The sequence below is a fragment of the Martes martes genome, assembly GCF_963455335.1.
Source record: "Martes martes genome assembly, chromosome: 1".
Lineage (NCBI taxonomy): Eukaryota > Metazoa > Chordata > Mammalia > Carnivora > Mustelidae > Martes > Martes martes.
In genome coordinates this window covers 3,514,164-3,532,443 of record NC_137888.1, presented here as the reverse complement: position 1 = coordinate 3,532,443, position 18,280 = coordinate 3,514,164, and the positions used below count along the sequence as shown (strand labels likewise).

General features: G+C 59.5%; 1 protein-coding gene across 1 annotated transcript in view; it reads left to right on the top strand.

Annotated features, from left to right (window-relative positions):
* Positions 1–17,583, top strand: part of UMODL1 (uromodulin like 1) — a gene marked incomplete at both ends in the record, with an annotated part of 56,402 nt that extends 38,819 nt beyond the window's left edge. Inside the window, 7 exons of the mRNA XM_080822410.1 lie at positions 2,050–2,187; positions 3,578–3,915; positions 8,114–8,259; positions 8,774–9,010; positions 9,233–9,392; positions 10,827–10,887; positions 17,402–17,583. Of these exons, the coding sequence (XP_080678536.1) occupies positions 2,050–2,187; positions 3,578–3,915; positions 8,114–8,259; positions 8,774–9,010; positions 9,233–9,392; positions 10,827–10,887; positions 17,402–17,583 (1,262 nt within the window). The remainder of the gene's footprint in view (positions 1–2,049; positions 2,188–3,577; positions 3,916–8,113; positions 8,260–8,773; positions 9,011–9,232; positions 9,393–10,826; positions 10,888–17,401) is intronic.
* Positions 17,584–18,280: the final 697 nt, after the last annotated feature.

The window sequence follows — 18,280 nt, the reverse complement described above, 5'->3', positions numbered from 1 at the left end:
GCCTGAGGCTGTGCAGATGCCCGGAGATGCTGTCCCCTTCCAGCGGCCATGCCCCGCTCTGGGCCTCCTCGGCACCCAAGTGACCGGGCTGGGGACACACCTGTCTCTCTCTGAGACCACACTTCCTCCCAAGCACAGTTTCCAGGGAGATCCTGATAAAAATAATGGAAAAGAAAAGCAGGGAGAGAAGGCAATTTAGATTTTTCTCTCAAGTCGTAGTCGTCGGCTGGAGCTGTCGGAACCCAATGCCACAAACGGGGCGGTTTCCGCAGCACACATGTAGTTCTTGGCCCTGGAGGCCGGACGTCCAGGATCCACGGGCTGGCTGGCTTGTTTTCTGGGGTGAGCCTCTCCCTGCCGTGTGGACAGAGCCTCCTTGCTCTGACCTCTCCCCTGGGTGCGCACAGAGCCCTGGTGCCCCCTCTTAGAAGGGTCCCACTTTATGGGCTCATTTAGTCTCAATGACCTTCTCAACACCCCATCTGCAAATACGGTCACAGTAGCAGCTGGGGCTTCAGCGTATGCATTTTTAAAAAATATTTTATTTATTTATTTATTTATTTATTTAATGGAGCGAGTACCAGCAGGGGGAGGGGCAGAGGGAGAAGCAGGCTCCCCGCTGAGCAGGAAGCCCGACATGGGACTCGATCCCAGGACACTGGGATCATGATCTGAGCCGAAGTCTGATGCTCAACCCACTGAGCCCCCCAGGAACCCCAACATATGCATTTTGGGGGCACAGTTCAGTTCATAGCACGTAGCATACTTGAAAATAAATGACAAAAAACTTAAGAGTTACGTGCACAAAAACAATCAGAGACCATATACGTTACTCTTCCGGTTTGGGGGATGAGAAGGGTTTTCTAAGTTAAAAATGGACGGCAAACAAGCCCACCGAGGCAAAGGCTAAGATAGTTGACTGCATAAAATGTCACTTTTATATTATACACAATAAAGGCCCCATTGTGAAGAAAGCAACACCCCAAAACATCGCGTGAATAACGTGAAGAGTTACAACCCCGTAGAGGGACGGACCCCCACATGTCAATAATAAGGGCAAGAACCAGGGCGCCTGGGGGGCTCCGTGGGTTAAAGCCTCTGCCTTCGGCTCAGGTCATGATCCCAGGGTCCTGGGATCGAGCCCCGCATTGGGCTCTCTGCTCAGCAGGGAGCCTGCTTCCTCCTCTCTCTCTGCCTGCCTCTCTGCCTACTTGTGATCTCTGTCTGTCAAGTGAATAAATAAAATCTTTAAAAAAATATATAAGGGCAAGAACCTGCACGTCTTTAGGACGGAGATAAATGCAGGCCAGACTGAGCTGACGACGCAGGACGGAAGAAACGCGGATGAGTGGCAGAGTAATAACCACGGGTGTTCACACTGAAATGGGCCACGGGGGCAGTGGGGCTCTGTCTGGAAGCACCGGAGACGGCCGAGTGGGCCGAGGCGGGCCTCGGGTGCGAACAGGATTTGCTTGCGCTTCCTGGAAATCGGTCTGACAACGCTCACTGAGAAGATCCCGGCAGGACTTCAGCCTACGGAAGTCGACCTCAGCTGGGACCATAGTTTATACACAAAGACCCCCACCCTCCGTCTTGCTTGAGAAGCAGAAGGTTGCAAGCGGCTGATAGCGCCGTCATAGCGGAGAAATCAGGCAGACTGAGTCAGAGTAGCTCAGCGTAGAGACCAAAGCAAGCAGGAGGCGGATGGCCGTCTGCGGGGACGGGCTTGCTGGGGGGGTGTCTGGGCCTGAGGCCAGGGGCTGCGGCTGGGGCTGGCCGCCTGCTCGTCCCCCGATGAGCTGCTCTGCTGCCCCGCCCAGCACCCTGGGGACCAAGAACCCTCCTTCCCCCGGCAGCCCCCGCAGACGTCCGGACGCCGGCCAGAAGCAGGTGCCTCCCTGTCTCCTGAACTCCCCAGAACCCGGCAGCTTTGCTGTCACTCCGTAGTTTTCAACTCCGCGGCCCGACATCCAGCGTGGGGGGAGCTGTGTGGCCCTCAGGCCCCGCGACCCTGTGACCGTGTCCTGTCTTGCTTCTGATGTCGCGCAGATTACGACGAGTGTGAGAACCAGGAGCACGACTGTGAGCCGGGCGCGTCCTGCCGCAACACTCTGGGCTCCTTCATCTGCAGCTGCGTGGGCGGCGCCCCCCGTTCCCCCCCGGAATATTCTGGAAGACCCTGTGAAGGTGAGATTCCCATAATCCCTTTTCTGAGACCCTGTTGGGCAATCTGTTCTCTTAAGGATGTTTGTTCACAAAGTGCTTCCTTTCCTAACGAGGGCTGCATTATATTTTTATGTCCCGGACTCATTTTCTAACGTGTGTGCCTGTGCGTGTATGCGTGCCCGTGCACACGCATGTGCCCCCTCACGCTCTCCCATGCGTCTCCAGCCTCCTGGGCGACACCTCATGTCTCCAAGTGCCCCTGATGAGACACGACACATGTGAGGGCCGCTGTGTTCTCTCCCATCCTAGAAGTTGACCTCCAGAGCCTACAGCCCGTGTGATAAGCAACACGGGGGAAGTGTTTCTGCTCGGCCCCTTCTCCCCACACGGTGCTTTTCCTGTTAAATGGGGCCTCAGTGGATTCAACGTTGACCCTGAGGGGACCCTTGCCATCCAGGGATCTGCGGTCAAGTGGAACGAGACAGACGTTTATACAAGCAAACATCTGTCACCAGGAATATGGAATGTGTTCTGCTTGAGGTAGAAGCAGGAGGCTCTGAGGGACTAAGTGGTGGCAGCCCCGTGAGTGTGGTCAGGGAGGGCTTCCTGCAAGAGGTGTCTTAGAGCCAGCCTTAAAGGCCGGCTAGGACAGCACTAGGCAGCGGGTGCTGGGCCCATGCAGCAGTGAGAACAGAGCTCCTGGTGGTACACCTGGTCTGGGCGCAGTCTGGGCTGGCGGAAATGCGGGCGCCTTCAGGAGATGGGTGGGAGGGAGTGGGAAGCCAGCTGCCAAGAAGTAGCCGAGGCCGGTTGAGAAGGCGATGAACGCCACAGGCAGGGGTTTGGACCGCATCCTGGAGACAAGGGAGCTAGGCGAGGGGACAGAGCAGTGGGCGAGCCCCACCTTGAGAGAAGAGAAGACAGGTGCCAGGGTGGCGGGGATGGGGCCGGGCACAGGGAGCGGGCTGGGCTGTGGTCCAGTGGAGGTTGAAACCATGCTTTGGGGGAAGCAGGACGCTGGACCCAGAGCTGGGGACTCGGGATCCTGAGAGTAAACGTCATCAACCCACCTTAGAGACTAGAGGGCTTGTCCCAGCAAGTACGAGGGCTTGGCCCACACCTGGCGTCAGCCTGGGAGAGTCCGGGGGGCAGAGGGCACCTTGGTTTCCCGGCTCACGGGAGCCCCCGGCAAGCCCAGCCTGGCCGCGCTGGAGGCTGGCGGGAACGTGCGACAGGTGCGTGGGTGCGGCCGTGGCCGGAATGTTCAGTCCTGGCACAGGCTGCTCGTCCCATCTGACCTCCCCTCACCGCCCTGCGTCCTCTTCCCCCGTGCGCGCCGCACAGCCCAGGCTCGGGCAGCGGACCCCAGACACAGACCCAGCGTTGGGTTTCATCTCCTTGTGCCTCGCAGGTGACTCTCCCAGCAACACAACCCAGGCCCCCGGCCCCTCTCTGGTCCCGGGCCCGGAGCAGCTTCCCACCCCAGCAGGAGCCAGGGCTGCCTCTGTGCCAGGGACCAGCCAGGGCCCCCAGGGGCCACCGCAGCGGCTGAGCCTGACCGAGGCGGTCAGGGTGCTCTGCGAGATTGAGAAGGTGGCCATCACCATCCAGAGGCGTTTCCTGCAGCAGGAGTCCATCCCCGAGTCCTCCCTGTACCTGGGACACCCATCCTGCAACGTCAGCGACCACAACAGCACGCACGTGCTCCTGGTGGCCGGGTGGAGTGAGTGCGGGACCGTCGTGCAAAGCGTAAGGGCTGGGGGGCCGGGCTCGGGGACACGTGGGCGGGGCAGTGCGTCCAGCATCAGGAGCACCAGATGGGGGGGGGGGCACAACTGTCCCAGGGGACCAGGCAAGACTCTGCACCCCAGGGTCTCTGACTAGAAGTGGGGGACCCAAGAAAGGGGGAACAGGATAGGGCAAGTTCTCACCAGGGACCAGACTGTGCCCTGGAATCAGGGGGAGTTTTGAGCTCTGCCCTGCAGGGTTCTGGTGCAAAGGGCCTGGGGTCAGCCTCAGGGTTTAAAGACTACTTCCAGTGACTCTGAAGCGTGGGCAGGATAGATGGCCAGTGGGAGAGGAAAAAGGCTGTAAGTGTGTTCACAGGAGTGCCCAGGGGTGCATATGTCTGAGAACGTGCACGTGTGTGAGTGTGTGCGTGCGTGTTTGTGCACACTGGGCAAGCGGCTGGTGTGATCAGGAGGACCTGGGCAGAGGGATCGTGGGCCTGCGAATGGTTATCTTCACCACAGAGTCCTCGACAGGCTCGGGGTCCTCCCTCTGCCGGCACAGAGGGGAGCCCAGTTAGGGCCGCCCAGCTGGGAGCTTTTCCTGTCTCCCCTGTGACCTCCCCTGGTCTGTGCCCCCCCCCCCCCCCGTGTGCTGGGCGGACCAGCTCCAGGCCCTGGTTCTTCCCAGCCTGGCTCGAGGCCACAGTTAAAGCTCCGTGTCTCTCTTGCCTCCCTCCTCCCTGCACTGGGTGCACTGAGCCACGGAAGGAGGACGCCAGTGTCCTCTGGGCACCTGCCTCACTGGACATGGGGGGACAGGGCAGCACTGAGAAACGGGCACCCCTGGGACAGGACTGGCATGGTCCCCAGATGCGTGCGGAGAGGACTGTGTGCGCAGCCAGGGAACTCGTGACAGTGGCTGGTGAGGGGGGCAGAAAGCTGGGCGGGGTGACCAGGAGGAAAGTGTCTGCGTGGTTCTGGGAGGCAGGGCCCTGGGTTGGGGGGTGTGCATGGAAGGGGCTGGTGTTGTCAGGGGGGCTGGGAGACAGTCAGCAGGGGCCTGGCATGGCAGTGGGGATGGGGAGGTTATCCTCCTTAGCTAAGTTGGTCCACTGGGCAGGGACTCGGGAACCCGGACTTTAGCCCCTAAGAACCTTGTGACAGCAGTTGGAGGCCTTGTTTCCTAGGAAAAGGTGGGGAAGCATCCTTGCGCTCAGATGCTTCTGTTTGGAGCCTGGTCCTTGCTCCCACGTGGGGACACGTGGGCCCCAGGGCATGGGCTGGGCTCAGTGACAGATAACACGCCAGATGAGGGGCAGGTGAGCCGGGGGTCAGGTGCTAGGACTGTGGGGTCAGCGGGCATGTGGACCTGTGGGGGGCCATGGCAGGGCGGTGCACTTGCACAGTGGGTCTGCTTGCCTCTCTCCAGTGTGATTCCAGCCTCCTCAGGGGTCCTGGGTCGAAGGGGCCACCAGGATGTCCCCAGTGACCACGGAGGCTTCGTCAGCCCCCCTCCCACCCTCCAACCAGCACAACTTCAACGTGGCCCTGGGGCTTGCTTCTCTTTCTTAAGGATTCCTCAGACTCACGTGGAGGCGGGCTGCGTGGACAGGGGGCGGCAGCTTCTTGGGGGATTCAGTTCGGAGCCCCAAAGCCCCGAGGCAGCCACGGGCTGGAGGGCGGGCACGGGCAGGGCTGCCCCCGAGGGTCTCAGGTCCAAGTCAGCACACTGCAGGCTCGCAGACCCGAGTGAAGGGTGCGGGAAACGACGTGGTCGGTGCCGTCAGGCCGTGCGGGGCGAGTGTCCTACCGGTGACCGGGGTCCCAGGTGGGCCAGTGCACTGGCTCTCCGCCTCTGTTTCCCCGAGCTGCATGGACACAACGGCCCACCTGTTACCTCCAGTGGGGCTCAGGGCCCGTTCACAGTGGAGGGAAATGCGTCTCCACTGAATCATCCCAGCCCCGGCATCCACGAAAGTTCTTGACGTTTCTGGCAGTTGCCAAAACCCAAGATTCTCCAAAGACGGACTTACACAAATACGATGGGACACGTACAGTCAGCAGGTTCCGCCGCCTCCTCCTCTTTCCTTATTTTTGGGGGTGGTTAAGCAGTTAAATTGTGCTGACCTCCTAATTTTTTAGAAGCTAAATCTAAGGCTTTACGCTCCGCCCCCCGCCCCCGCCAAGTCTGAGGGGCTGTGAGCTGATCGTGCCGACGATGCTCAGAGACAGCGGTCCACGCCCCAGAAGACTCAGCAGCGTCCATGGCCATCTTCCCAAATTCTGCGGAGACAGCAGGCAGCTGGCCAGGGGGTCTGAGGCGCTTCCCGAAGCAGTTTTCAAAGACACCAAATGCCGCAGCGAGCACGTACCCCGGCCAGGGTGCCTGGAGCGCGGCCCATCGGACACTTGACGTAGCGTCGGTTATGACTCTACTCCCCAAGGAGCCTCTGCTTCTCAGCCGGAAGAAGCCGCCGGACCTGCAGACATCATGCAGAGAACTGTTCCAAAATACGGAGGGGCAGACAGACGCCAACAGAGACAGGTGCAAATGCCAAACTGTTTCCACGCTTCCGTTTTTGGATAATGCAATCAAGAACGTAGGCAAGGTTGTTCCCCGAAGCTAGGGAGTCACTAGTCCCTACGAAGGAAAATGAGTTCCAAGAATCCACGTGGTTTTCAGTAATTCTAATTTCACCATTTATACGAAAACCTAGAGACAACAATAATATCCAGGTGCTTTCGATATAAGCTAATGGTTTCTTGATGTTGTCCATTTACTGGGGCTTGCGCGGGTCTGCGTCACGGACACACGAGGGAAAATACACTTGCTGTAATTTCCCAGGAGCGAGCAGCAAGTAAGGAGTCGGTGTGGGAGCCGGAGAAGCGGGGGACCACCGAAAACGTCTGCCCTGCGGTGACTCAGTCCAGAAGCCTCCGCCAGCGACCACTCCTCGTCGCGCTCTTGCAGACTTTGCACCAGCCGTGACCCTCTCTTGCCAGAGCCTGACTGGCCCCTGGAGTCCGTGTCTCTATCAGATCTGTGGGTCCCATCAGCACGGCTGGTCTCCCAGTGTCTATTTTCAGCCATCGTTCCCTGGCAGGTTCTCCGTGAGCAGACGCCCTGCTGGCCACGCCACGTCCGTGGGCTCCTGCTTCAGTGACTGTGTGGTTCTGTGGACGCTCCCGGGTGCGGCTTCTCAGCGTGAGGTTTCAGCCGCACCCCTGCTTCCTCTTCGTGGACGGTCGGCTTGTCTATTCCACAGTTTCCCCGGTCTCTTGTCTACTCCTGAGACGCCAAGGCCGGTGACCGGCCGAGGCCCTGCCACATCCACCGCGATGCGCCAACCACGGACCGTCCGCAGCTGTCCTTGGCCGGCGCCGGGCCACGATCTAGTGACAGCGTAGGAGGTGCCTGTAAATGCGTGCTGATCTTGGCAAGCCCACCACGATCCAACTCCAAGCCACGAGCGAGCAAAACGCCGCGAACGAATGTCACTTCAGGCGTTTGGTCCGACAGCCTTGGCTCGGCTCCAGTGTAACGACGGTGGTTTTCACAGACGTGTCCGTCCACTGAGCACATCGGGCAGCTGCCCGCCCCAGGCTCTCCGTCTCTGTTCTGGGATCCGGAGAAACTCCGGAACTCTCGTGTGCTTGGTCTTTGTGCTGGTCTACAGGCCTCACTTCATGCACAGGAACGGCTCAGCGTTGTTCCCTGGGGGCTCATGTGCTCCCACGCCCCGAGTCCCCGTCACAATGACCGTCCCTCTCTGGAGCTTGTCCCCGGGTCCCTGGGCTCCTTGTTCTCCGCTCGGATGATGGCACGGGGAGGGGACTCTGGTGGCCCACGCAGGCTTCCACACCGTGATTTTAGCTCGATTTCTTTGGGGAGGGCCTTGCGCTCTCACTTTCAGAAATGTGCTGGGGGTTGTCTGGGGAGGAGCCCCATTTGTCATTTGGGGGTATCTGCTGGTCTGGTTTGCCTCTGGTTCTCCTCTGATGGGGAAAACAGGCAAAGGACACAGGCGAAATCAGGGGTCAGCTCTTGACATGCTCTCTGGCAATTGATGTCGGGAAAAGATGGTCAGATTGTTCGTATTTGGGGACGAGCTTTAAGGAAGAGCCACCCCTCCCCCGGCACTCCCCCGTGGTGGCTGCCATGCTGGGGACGGGGGCTGCTGGGGTCCGGGAGCGCACTGATGCCTGTTTGTGTTCAGAACATGACGAGTACGGTGGTGAGGACCACGCTGAGGAACGACCTGTCCCCCGACACCATCATCCACCACCTGAAGATCCTGAGCCCCATCCATTGTGCCTTCCAGAATGACCTCCTGACGTCGTCGGGCTACACCCCGGAGTGGGGGTGAGTGCAGAGGTCCTGCCGCCCCTCCCCAGCTCACTCTCCCCTCTAGCGCCTTCGCTTTGCATTTCTTTGGGGTTTCAATCACTTGAGGACCCTTTTGTGAGACTGACAGTGGCCAGACGTGGTTAGGAACTGCCAAGTTGTGTTCCCTTGCAAACCTGCACCAACCAAAGAAAGCCAGTGTGCGCCCTAGCCAGTCACAGGGGACGCCCCAGTCCTGGTGCGCCCGCCCACGGCTTCCCTGTGACCATGCCTCACCAGCCGCCTGGGGCCTCTCTGTCCCACTGGGAAGCCGACCCCGCCCCTGCCTGTCCTCAAGTCTCCTCCACACCCACGTCGGGGGGCCGACGCCGCACTCCAGCCGGCTCGGAACAGGCAGCCTCTCCTCGCCCGGTCCCGCCGGTCCCGCTGGGCGGTTTGCCTTTGCTTCCCTCCTCCTCGGGTTGCTTCCTGGGGAGCAGGGGGAGGGGCGGGGCCGCAGGAGCGCACCTGCCCAACGCACCTGCTCTGGCAGGCTTTACACCATCATCGAGGACCTCCACGGCGCCGGTAATTTTGTCACCGAGATGCAGCTGTTTATCGGGGACTCCCCTATACCCCGGAATTACACTGTGTCCGCCAGCGACGACATCAAGATCGAGGTGGGCCTCTATAACCAGAACAGCAACCTCAAGGTGGTCCTGACCGAGTGCTGGGCAACGCCGTCCAGCAACGCCAGGGACCCGGTCATGTTCGTCTTCATCAACGACAGGTGGGTGCCGGCGGCGCGCTGCTTGGGGGCCTCTGAGTTCCCAGACCCCCACGGAGAGGCGGCCCAGGTCTCGGGGGACTGGGAGAGCTGGCGGTCCCTGCCGCCCACGCACAGCACGGAAGGTGTGTGCGCCGGGGCGCAGCCGGGAAGCCCGACCGGGAATGGGATGGGGTGCGGAGGGGGCAGCTCCTGACCGACGAGTCCCGGCCCCTCACTTCCCAGCTGTCCCATCCCCAACACGCACACGCACGTGATCGAGAACGGGGACTCCAGCAAGGCCCAGTTTAAGCTGAAAATCTTCTCCTTCATCAACAACTCCATCGTCTACCTGCACTGCCGGCTCCGCATCTGCATGGACTCCCCTGGGACCCCGTGCAAAATAGTAGGTGTTGCGCTTTCCTGAACTTGTGCCTGGACTCGCGTCCCTGCGGCTCCGAGGAGGGTCGCTCCGTTAGCTGAGGCCCGGGGCCGGCGCGGCGCCGGGGCCCGAGTTCTGGGAGGAGACACAGGGCCCTACAGCCAGAGCCCCATAAAGGCACAAAAGGAGGTGTGGGCGGCGGGCAGCTCGTGGGTGGCGACCCTCGCGGTTGTGGCTAAGCTCCCTCCGCCTGGAGGCTGTGCCACCTGCTGGTCATCACAGCACACCCCGGGCCGCCCCTGGCGCTGCAGGGCTTCTCGTCTCTGTGGAGATGCGTATCCGGGTATAAACGCGGTATAAACGCGGTTATAAACATGGTATAAAAACAGTTATAATTTCATATTTCATATTAATTTCATATTATTTCATATTATTTTTAGCAACACGGACGGAAAGCTGTGGAGTCCCAGCCACTGTGATACTGGATAAGAGGGTTCCCCCCTCTGTTCATCCTCCACACCGGGATCTTGAATAATTTCATATTCTCGTTTCCTTAGCTGTTTAACTGTGAAATGACGCTTTGTGGTCCTGAGGTGTGAAAGCCATTCTTCACACCAGACAAGTGCGTCGCGGACCGTCCCACGGCGTCTGTGCCGAGGACAGTGTCGAGAGCTCTGCTAGCCCCCGGTTCAGCGGCTGCGTGTGTGTCCGTCTTCTGGGGGCCGGGATCGTTCCCACGCGGCTCGCAGAACCCTGCAGCCTCCCTCGGTGACCAGCCCCCGAGCAGCCCCAGGACACGCAGAGGAGAAGAACCAACTTTGTTGATGTCACTTTGTCTCATCCCGTAGACCTTGCAGAAAAAAGGGCTGAAAGGCACGCGGACCCCAGGATGACCACCGGCTAAGGGCGGCCCCAGGCACGCACCTGCTCTAAAGCCCGTCAGAAATGCGAAGGGTATTAGTTGTCACAACGACCTCTGTGAGGAGTGGCGAGTCCCCAGAGTCTTTACGATACGGCTCTACACAGTCCCTGCCACGTCCCCGGAGGAGGGTGCCGTGCTGCTGTCCTTGGCTGTGAGCACGGGGCACCACAGGGCGGCTCAGGCAGCAGGACCGCATCCTCCGAGGGGCTGTGGCAGGACCGGTTCTCCCCGAGGCCGGAGGGAAACTCATTCCAGGCTCTGTCCTTGGCGCGGAGACACCGGCTTCTCCCCGTGTCTTCACAGCTTCCCTCTGTGCATGTCTGTGTTCAACCTCCCCTTTTCACAAGGACACAGCTGGGTAGGACTAGGACCCACCCCAATGACCTCACTTTAACTTCATCTGCAAAGACCATGTTTCCAAATAAGGTCCCATCAGCAGGTGCTGGGGCATAGGGCGTCAACATCGTTTAGGGGGACATAGAGCAGGTGTGTGGTGAGCGGGTCCCACCACGTCCCTGAAGCTGTCTGCGAGGCAGAGTGTGGAAAGGACCAAGCGGCTGTGGCAGGCCATGGAGAAGACCAAGGAGATGCAGAGTTGTCAGAGGGCCCGAGGGGCCAAGGGGTCTGGGGCTGGAGATGGTTCAGCCGGTGTTCTCTCGAACCTTGTTTCCTCCAGCCCCTGCTGCCCACCGTCCCTCCCGTCGCGCCGGCAGAGCCCCGTGGTCCTGGCGGTCCAGGCCGCTCGTCCCCTTCCCTGCCTGAGCTCATCTAGCTGGTTTACAACGTCCGGATCAGAATCTTACCCCGACAGTGACCACATTTCTCAGAGCTGATGAGTTCCATTCAACTAACTGGAAGTTTCCTTCATTTCAAAACAACAGAATTGCGATGACATCCGGTCCCCGAGAAGCCGGGAAGCGTCTGCAACGCACCAGACGTCCTGGGGACCCCTCATTCGGTCTGAAGGTGAGTCGGTGACTCGGTCGGGTCAGTTAAAGGAAAGATGGAACCGGGTTCCGTCTCCCCCGCGCGGGAGCCTGCCTGCCGCGACCAGGAGCCACGGCCGGGACGCTCCGTCGACCCATCACAGCGGACGCGGCACTGGGTTCACGGAGAGCCTCGATTCCGGCCTCCGCACGCAGAGTGGGGCCGACCCTCCCGGGAGCCCCAGGCAGGAGGAGCCCTCGCGGTCCTCATGTCCTCACGCTGCTGCAGAAGGAACGGCGGGCGCTGCGGGCAGTCAGCTCGCTCTTGGACAAAGCGGTATTTTGAGTTGCGTCCCACGAAACCGGTGAAGTTTCCTGATGTGGTATTGATACACCGCGTGGGTGGTGGTGGCGGCGGGGGTAGGAAGGTGGGCTGCACCAGGTCGGGTTCTGTGTGTATGCACGCGCACGTGTGTGTGCGTGTACCAGTGTGCGCACGCACGAGAAAGCTCTCTATTCTGGGCTTGGCTACAGCAGAAGATGCAAAAGAGAAAAAAAAAGGGCACAGCTTTCTCCCTTGGTACAAAACTCCCACCAGTCGATGACATCCCGTGTGATTCCCAAGGCCACCATCACCTTCCCAGAAAAGCATTTTATTTCCTTTGAGACTCATTTTATTGTTGCTGTTGTTCTCTTTAATTGGATGGGGGAAATGGTGGGCTTTGGATATTAAGACAGAAACTGCTAGCTGGGTCCCGACATCTGTCCTCCTCCTTCATAGTCACGGAACCCCCAGGTTTTCCCTGGTAGGTGGCTGCTGGGATAAATGCTGTCATCCCCAGCCAGCCTGGCAGCCCAGTGTGGCGTGTGAGTAAATTCTGGCCAATGAGGTGCAAACGGGGGGGTGGAGTGACAGGTCCCGCAGGGCTGCCCCTCACGCGTCCCTGTCTTCCTCTTGCCTGGTGGGCACAGGGGTGGGGTGGGGAAGGCTGCAGTCCTCGGCCTGGCAGACCCTGAAGGCCTTGGGGACAGGAGCTGGAAGGAGCCCCGTTCCCAAAGACACCGCAGAGCGAGTGTGTCAGCCCGGGCCTCCGACCGCCGAGTTCTGTGCCAGAAAGAATGAAACTTCCATGATCTCTGTTTCTGCTACTTTGGTTTTTTTCTCCTTTTTTTGTTGTTTTCCTCCCTGACGTTGACGGCTCTCCTTGCCTCTCTGTATCTTCCTGCACAAGACCTTCGGGGGTCTTGGATGTGGGGTTGGAGCCTGAGTCCGAGGCTGTTCACGGCTTGGGAAGGAGGCTGAGGGAGCAGGAAGAGGGAAGCAGGGCCTCTTGGCTGGTAATCCCGACTGCTGGTTCTCATCCCAAGTATTTGTGAAATTTAAAAGATTCCAGGTTTGGGGGCCTATGGATGGTGCATTTCTGGAGCTGGGCTCCAGGTTCTGGGGTCTTCACTGGTCATCAGGGGGTTACAGGGCCCATCCTAGGACTGCGTGTTTCTTCTACACTCTTCATTTTCTCAAACTTCTAAGGAGAACTGGTTGACCAGGTGGTCCTATTCGGCATTTTCATTTATAGAAATGGGACTTCTATTTATTCATAAATATTATAGATAAGGTCAAAACTGCTGGAGTGGAAAAAGCACTGGACTTGGAGATAAGAGACCCGAGTTTGAATATAGTGCGTCTAGATGTGTGGTCTTGGGAAAATTACTGAGTCTTCTGGATCCAAACCATCCTTCCATTGTTCCTCCATCCTCCCACCCACCCACCCAGCCACCCGTCCACCCACCCATCCAACCCTCCACCCATCCATCCACCCACCCATCCATCCAACCACCCACCCATCCATCCACCCACCCACCCATCCACCCACCCACCCATCCACCCACCCATCCATCCACCCACCCACACACCCACCCACCCGTCCACCCACCCATCCAACCATCCACCCATCCATCCACCCACCCATCCAACCACCCACCCATCCATCCACCCACCCATCCACCCACCCACCCATCCACCCACCCATCCACCCACCCATCCACTCACCCATCCACCCACCCATCCATCCACCCACCCACCCATCCACCCACCCACCCATCCATCCACCCATCCACCCACCCATCCACTCACCCATCCACCCATCCATCCATCCACCCACCCACCCATCCACCCACCCACCCATCCACCCACCCATCCACCCACCCATCCACTCACCCATCCACCCATCCATCCATCCACCCACCCATCCACACATCCATCCAGTTATCCAGCATTCCTTCCTCCATCTATCCATCCACCCAGCATCCCTCCATCCATCGATCTGTGCACGCACTTACTCATTATTTCATCTGTCTATGTGACAGGCATACATCCCTACTGAGTGTCCAGCACTCTCCTTTTTCTCTGCAACATGTGCACATGTGCCACATTGTGCCTCATTTCCCTCATCTATAAAATGGGAACAATAATAATTTCTACTTCATACAGTGCCTTGTCCATCAAAATTACTGGACAAGTGTTCGTTGTTATCATCTGTAACCGTTAGAGCACCACACTAACAACCACTGCAGAGAACAACAAATAGAATGAGGCTAGAAATCGCCGGGCTCAAAAACAAGAACCGTAATTATTCATCTTGTCCATCATTCTTTCTTATTGTATTATTAGCTTCCGTTTGCGCCATAACCGTGCCACACAAATATATATAAAAAGCATTTCGAAACATGGCATCTCCCAGCTGGTCGAAGCTTCATATTTTAATTGTGCACATGAACGGAAATAACGTTGGAGACTACAGGGGTGAGAAAGACAGGCAGACAGATCCCCTCAGGATTGCCCCCCTCCCACACTGTGCCCACACTCTGTTTCCTGCGCATCACACTCGGCCCCCACCCCTAATGCACACCCACGGTCTATCCACCCATGTGCACCCATGCTCTGCCCCCCACATGCGCCACACTCTGCCCCCTCATAGGTGCCCACGCTCTACCCCTGACATGCATCCATACTCTGTCCCCCACGTGCACCCACACTCTACCCCGACATGCATCTATGCTCTGCCCCCCAACATGCACCACACTCTACCACCCATGTGCGTTCACATTCTGCCCCCTACGTGCGCCCACGCTCTACCCCATGTCCCCATGCTCTGCCCCCACATGCACCCACACTCTGCCCCCGTGTGTGTGCCCACAGTGTACCCCCATGTGTACCCACGGTCTCCCCCCCATGTGCCCACACTCTGCCCCCCACATACGCCCATGCTCTGCACCCCCACGTGTGCCCACACTCTGCCCCTCTGTGTGCCCACGCTCTGCCCCCGACGGGTGCCCACACTCTGGCTCTGCCATCACCCTGACTCCCACGGCGGGGAAGACCGAGAATACTTGGGGATTCCCGGGAAGGCGGCCAAGCTCACAGGCTGGTACCTGGACAGGCGGGGCTTCTCGGAGCAGTCCCCAGCTTCTAATCCACCCGGCCTCCTCCTGGGCTCCGTTTGCCCATAAGCGCCAGTGCATGGGCACCACTGGTGTTAGTTCTCTGGCGCTGGTGCCACAGGAAACTAAGTGCACAGACTGGGGGGCTTAAAACGGGACGCCAGAAATTCAAGGTCAAGGTGTCACAGGGCTGTTCCTGCTAGAGCAGTGAGGGGGGGGGGCTGTTCCGGGCTCTCAGCTCCCGGCATTTGCTGCTCTGGCTCTCCCCGACTTGTACGATCCCATCACCGCGTCTCTGCCTCTGTCCTCACACGGCGTTCTCCCTCTGCCTCTGTGTCTTCACGTGGCTGTCTTCTTATAAGGACGTGGGTCCTCTTGGATCGGGGGCCTCTCTGGCTTCAGCGTGACCTCATCTGAAGCTAACCCATTCCATCTGCAATGACCCTATTTCCAAATAACATCATGTGCTGCGGTACGGGGGGTTAGGACCTCAACGTATCTTTTTGGAGGACACACGCGGCACCGCGCACTGGTGATGTTATGGAAGAACCCATCTGGACATTGTCCCCAACTGTGTGCTGCCCACAAGCTCATAGCAGCATCACAGTTTTCCAATTTAATTTTTGGAACTCTTCCGTGGCCATTAGCTTTGCTAGATACCTCATTATCGCTCCCCCCCTAGAGTTTCTTTGTCCAAAGAGGAAGAAATAGTTTAGGTGATGTCTGCCCAATGCTCAAATGTTCCCTTATCCTCTTCACCAAGGCCCTGATGGCTTAGTGTCTTTGCAAAATGATGTTTGCAGAGCGACCCCGGTAACCGTCCTGCAGGTGGGTGCGGGCTGCCCAACCTATCCCGGTGGAGGGCCAGGTTTTTATTAAAAGACTGACAGGTGGTCCACCTGCGTGACCCACGTGCGGCTCACAACACGCACTTGGTCTCTTCTGGACTGGGGACGCCCCCACTGTTGGCAAAGGTCATGTTCCAGCATGTGTTCGCTCTCCATTTCTAGCTGTCTCACGTGCACCGGTGACCATTCCCGAGCCCCGGAGAGCTAGCCCCTGCCCTGCAGGGGAGCCCAGAGCCAGCCCCAGAATGCCGGCTCCACGGACAAATGGTTTGGTTTCCTGTTCCCCGCAGCGAAAGGCTCCTAACGACCCACTGACCCGGAGCAGCTCCAGGCGGGGTCCGCAAGCCAGCACCGCCCCCCGGCTACCGGGGCTGGCTCTGGGCTCCCCTGCATGGCAGGGGCTAGCTCTCCTGTCCTCCTGCTCCATTACGGTCCACTAGCAAGATGTCCCGCACCCGAGGCACAGGAGGGGGGCAGGGGCCCATCAGCACCCCGCAGAGGCTGGACCTGGAGACCGGCTGTGCGGTTGTTGTTGGGGAAGCTGGCTGTCCCAGATGGGCGCCTGCGGAGGTTTGAAACTTGGGGCAACTGTCCCCAGGGTCTTCCTCCTTCTGGAGGAGGGGACGACCTAAGTCCCAGGCAGCCAGGAGGGGGTCCCCAATGTTGCTGTTGGACCACCTTGCTAACTGTGCACACCCGTGCCACACCCTGGGAGACCCAGAGCAGCGTCTACACAAGGAACTGCACAGGAAACAGGATCCGGGTGCCCCTTGTCCCCCAGGTGGACATCCCATGATGGAGGAGGACGGAAGTGAACGTGATACCGCCGCCCTGTCCGTGGGTCACACTCACATGCTCGGGGCCCCGTGACACCCACCTTCCTCATGGGGGTGGGCGGCTCTCTCCCCTGGGGTGTGGGGGGTCAGGCCAGAGGGCCGGCTGGTGGCCTCCTTCTCTCTCTGGCCATGTGGGTTTCTCCTGCGGCAGAACTGAGGGGAAATTCACACGCCATACGGGAACTACCTTAAAATCAACAACCCAGCGGCATGGCACCCATTCACCGCGCTCTACACCCACCACCTCTCGAGGCTCAAAACATTTCCATCACCCCCAAAGCGGCTCTGCATCAGTTTGGGGTCCCTCCCTGCCCCCTTCCCTCAGAACATGACACCGGTGTGCTTTCTGCCTCTGGTTTTGCTGGTTCCGGGTAGTTCCACAAGCAGGGTCCTGCTATGTGGGGTCCTTTGTGACTGTCCTCTCTCACTCAGCGTGAGGTTTGGAGCTTCATGTTCCTTTTTATGCCTGACAATATCCCATTGTGCGGAGGGACCCCACTTTGCTGATCGGTCCCTCCTTTGGCGGACACGGGGGTTGTGTCCAGCTTCGGGCGCTGTGGATACCACGGCTATGAACATGGGTGTCTGGGGATGCGAGTCCCGATCTCCAGCTGTTTTGGGTCTGTGTTCTCCTCTATTGTATTGGCCCTCTGGGTGTGGGGAAGGCTCGTGGCTCTCTGTGCCGGGCGAGCCACGTGTCCACATGCCAAGCCCCCCTGAGCCCTCCACCTCCCCTAGCCATGGTCCAGAACGCTGGGCGGGTCAAACTGTCCTGCTCCACGCGCCCTTCTCTTGGGGTCGGGGCGCCTGCTTAGTTACCCTCAGGACCCCCGTGTGCACATGGGCACGTGTGCTCCGGATCGGTCAAATCCAGATGACACGGCACGAAGCAGCCGACCCCCGTGGAGCGCTTGCTCCGTGGCTGTTCCGTCCCACACCCTCTGTTCCGCCCGCACCGTGAGGTCGGAGTGCTGGGGCCACAGGCGGCCCTGGGCACTAGGAGACGCGCCCCTCGGGGTTGGGGCAGACCCTCCACCTGCGCCTGTCTCGTTCCCTGCAGGGGAGCGTCCAGGGGTGGAGCTAGGCCTGGGAACCGGCTACCTCGTCCTCATCGCAGTGGCCGTCTTTGCCTTGGTGGCAGGAGCAGGTGCCCTCGTCCTTGTGCACCACCAGAGAATGACCGGCAAATACAGCTTCAGAGCCGCATCGGACGCCGTCAGCTACCAGGCCTTCTATGAGTAGGAGGCCCTGCTGGCCTGGAGGTGGGTGAGGAGCCGGGCGCCTCCCATGCCCGCATCCTACCCTCACGGTGGAAAGCCACAAGACGGGTCCCGGGCGGGGAAATGGACCATCCGTTGTCAGGGACTGGGTTCTGTCGATTTGCACAAGCGCTAAGCCCACGGAGCCTGGGGCAGTGCGGGGTGGGGTGGGATCGGGGTCAGGCCCAGGTGCGCCCCAACTGCGTGAGGTTGTTATGACCACTTTTACAGATGGGGACCTGGGGCAGGGGGGTAAAGGACTGCCCTGGGAATGTAGCTAGGAGGGGACGGAGCTGGAATTTGGGTCTGGGGTCCGTTCTCTTAGCTGCAGGGCTACAGTGCCTTAGACTAGACATGAGCGGCTGGCCCTCCTTAGACCAAAGTGCACATGACCCACGGGCCCTCCCTAGACTAGCGTGCGCGTGACCCACGGGCCCTCCTTAGACCAGCGCACCCGTGACCCACGGTCCCTCCCTAGACTAGCGCGTGTGCGTGATCCATGGACCCTCCCTAGACTAGTGTGCATGACCCACGGGGCCCTCCCTAGACTAGCGCGCGCACGACACACGGGCCCTCCCTAGGCTAGCGTGTGCGTGACTCATAGGCCCTCCTTGGACTAGTGCGTGCAGGACCGACAGGCCCTCCCTAGACCAGCGTGTATGTGACCCACTGGCCCTCTC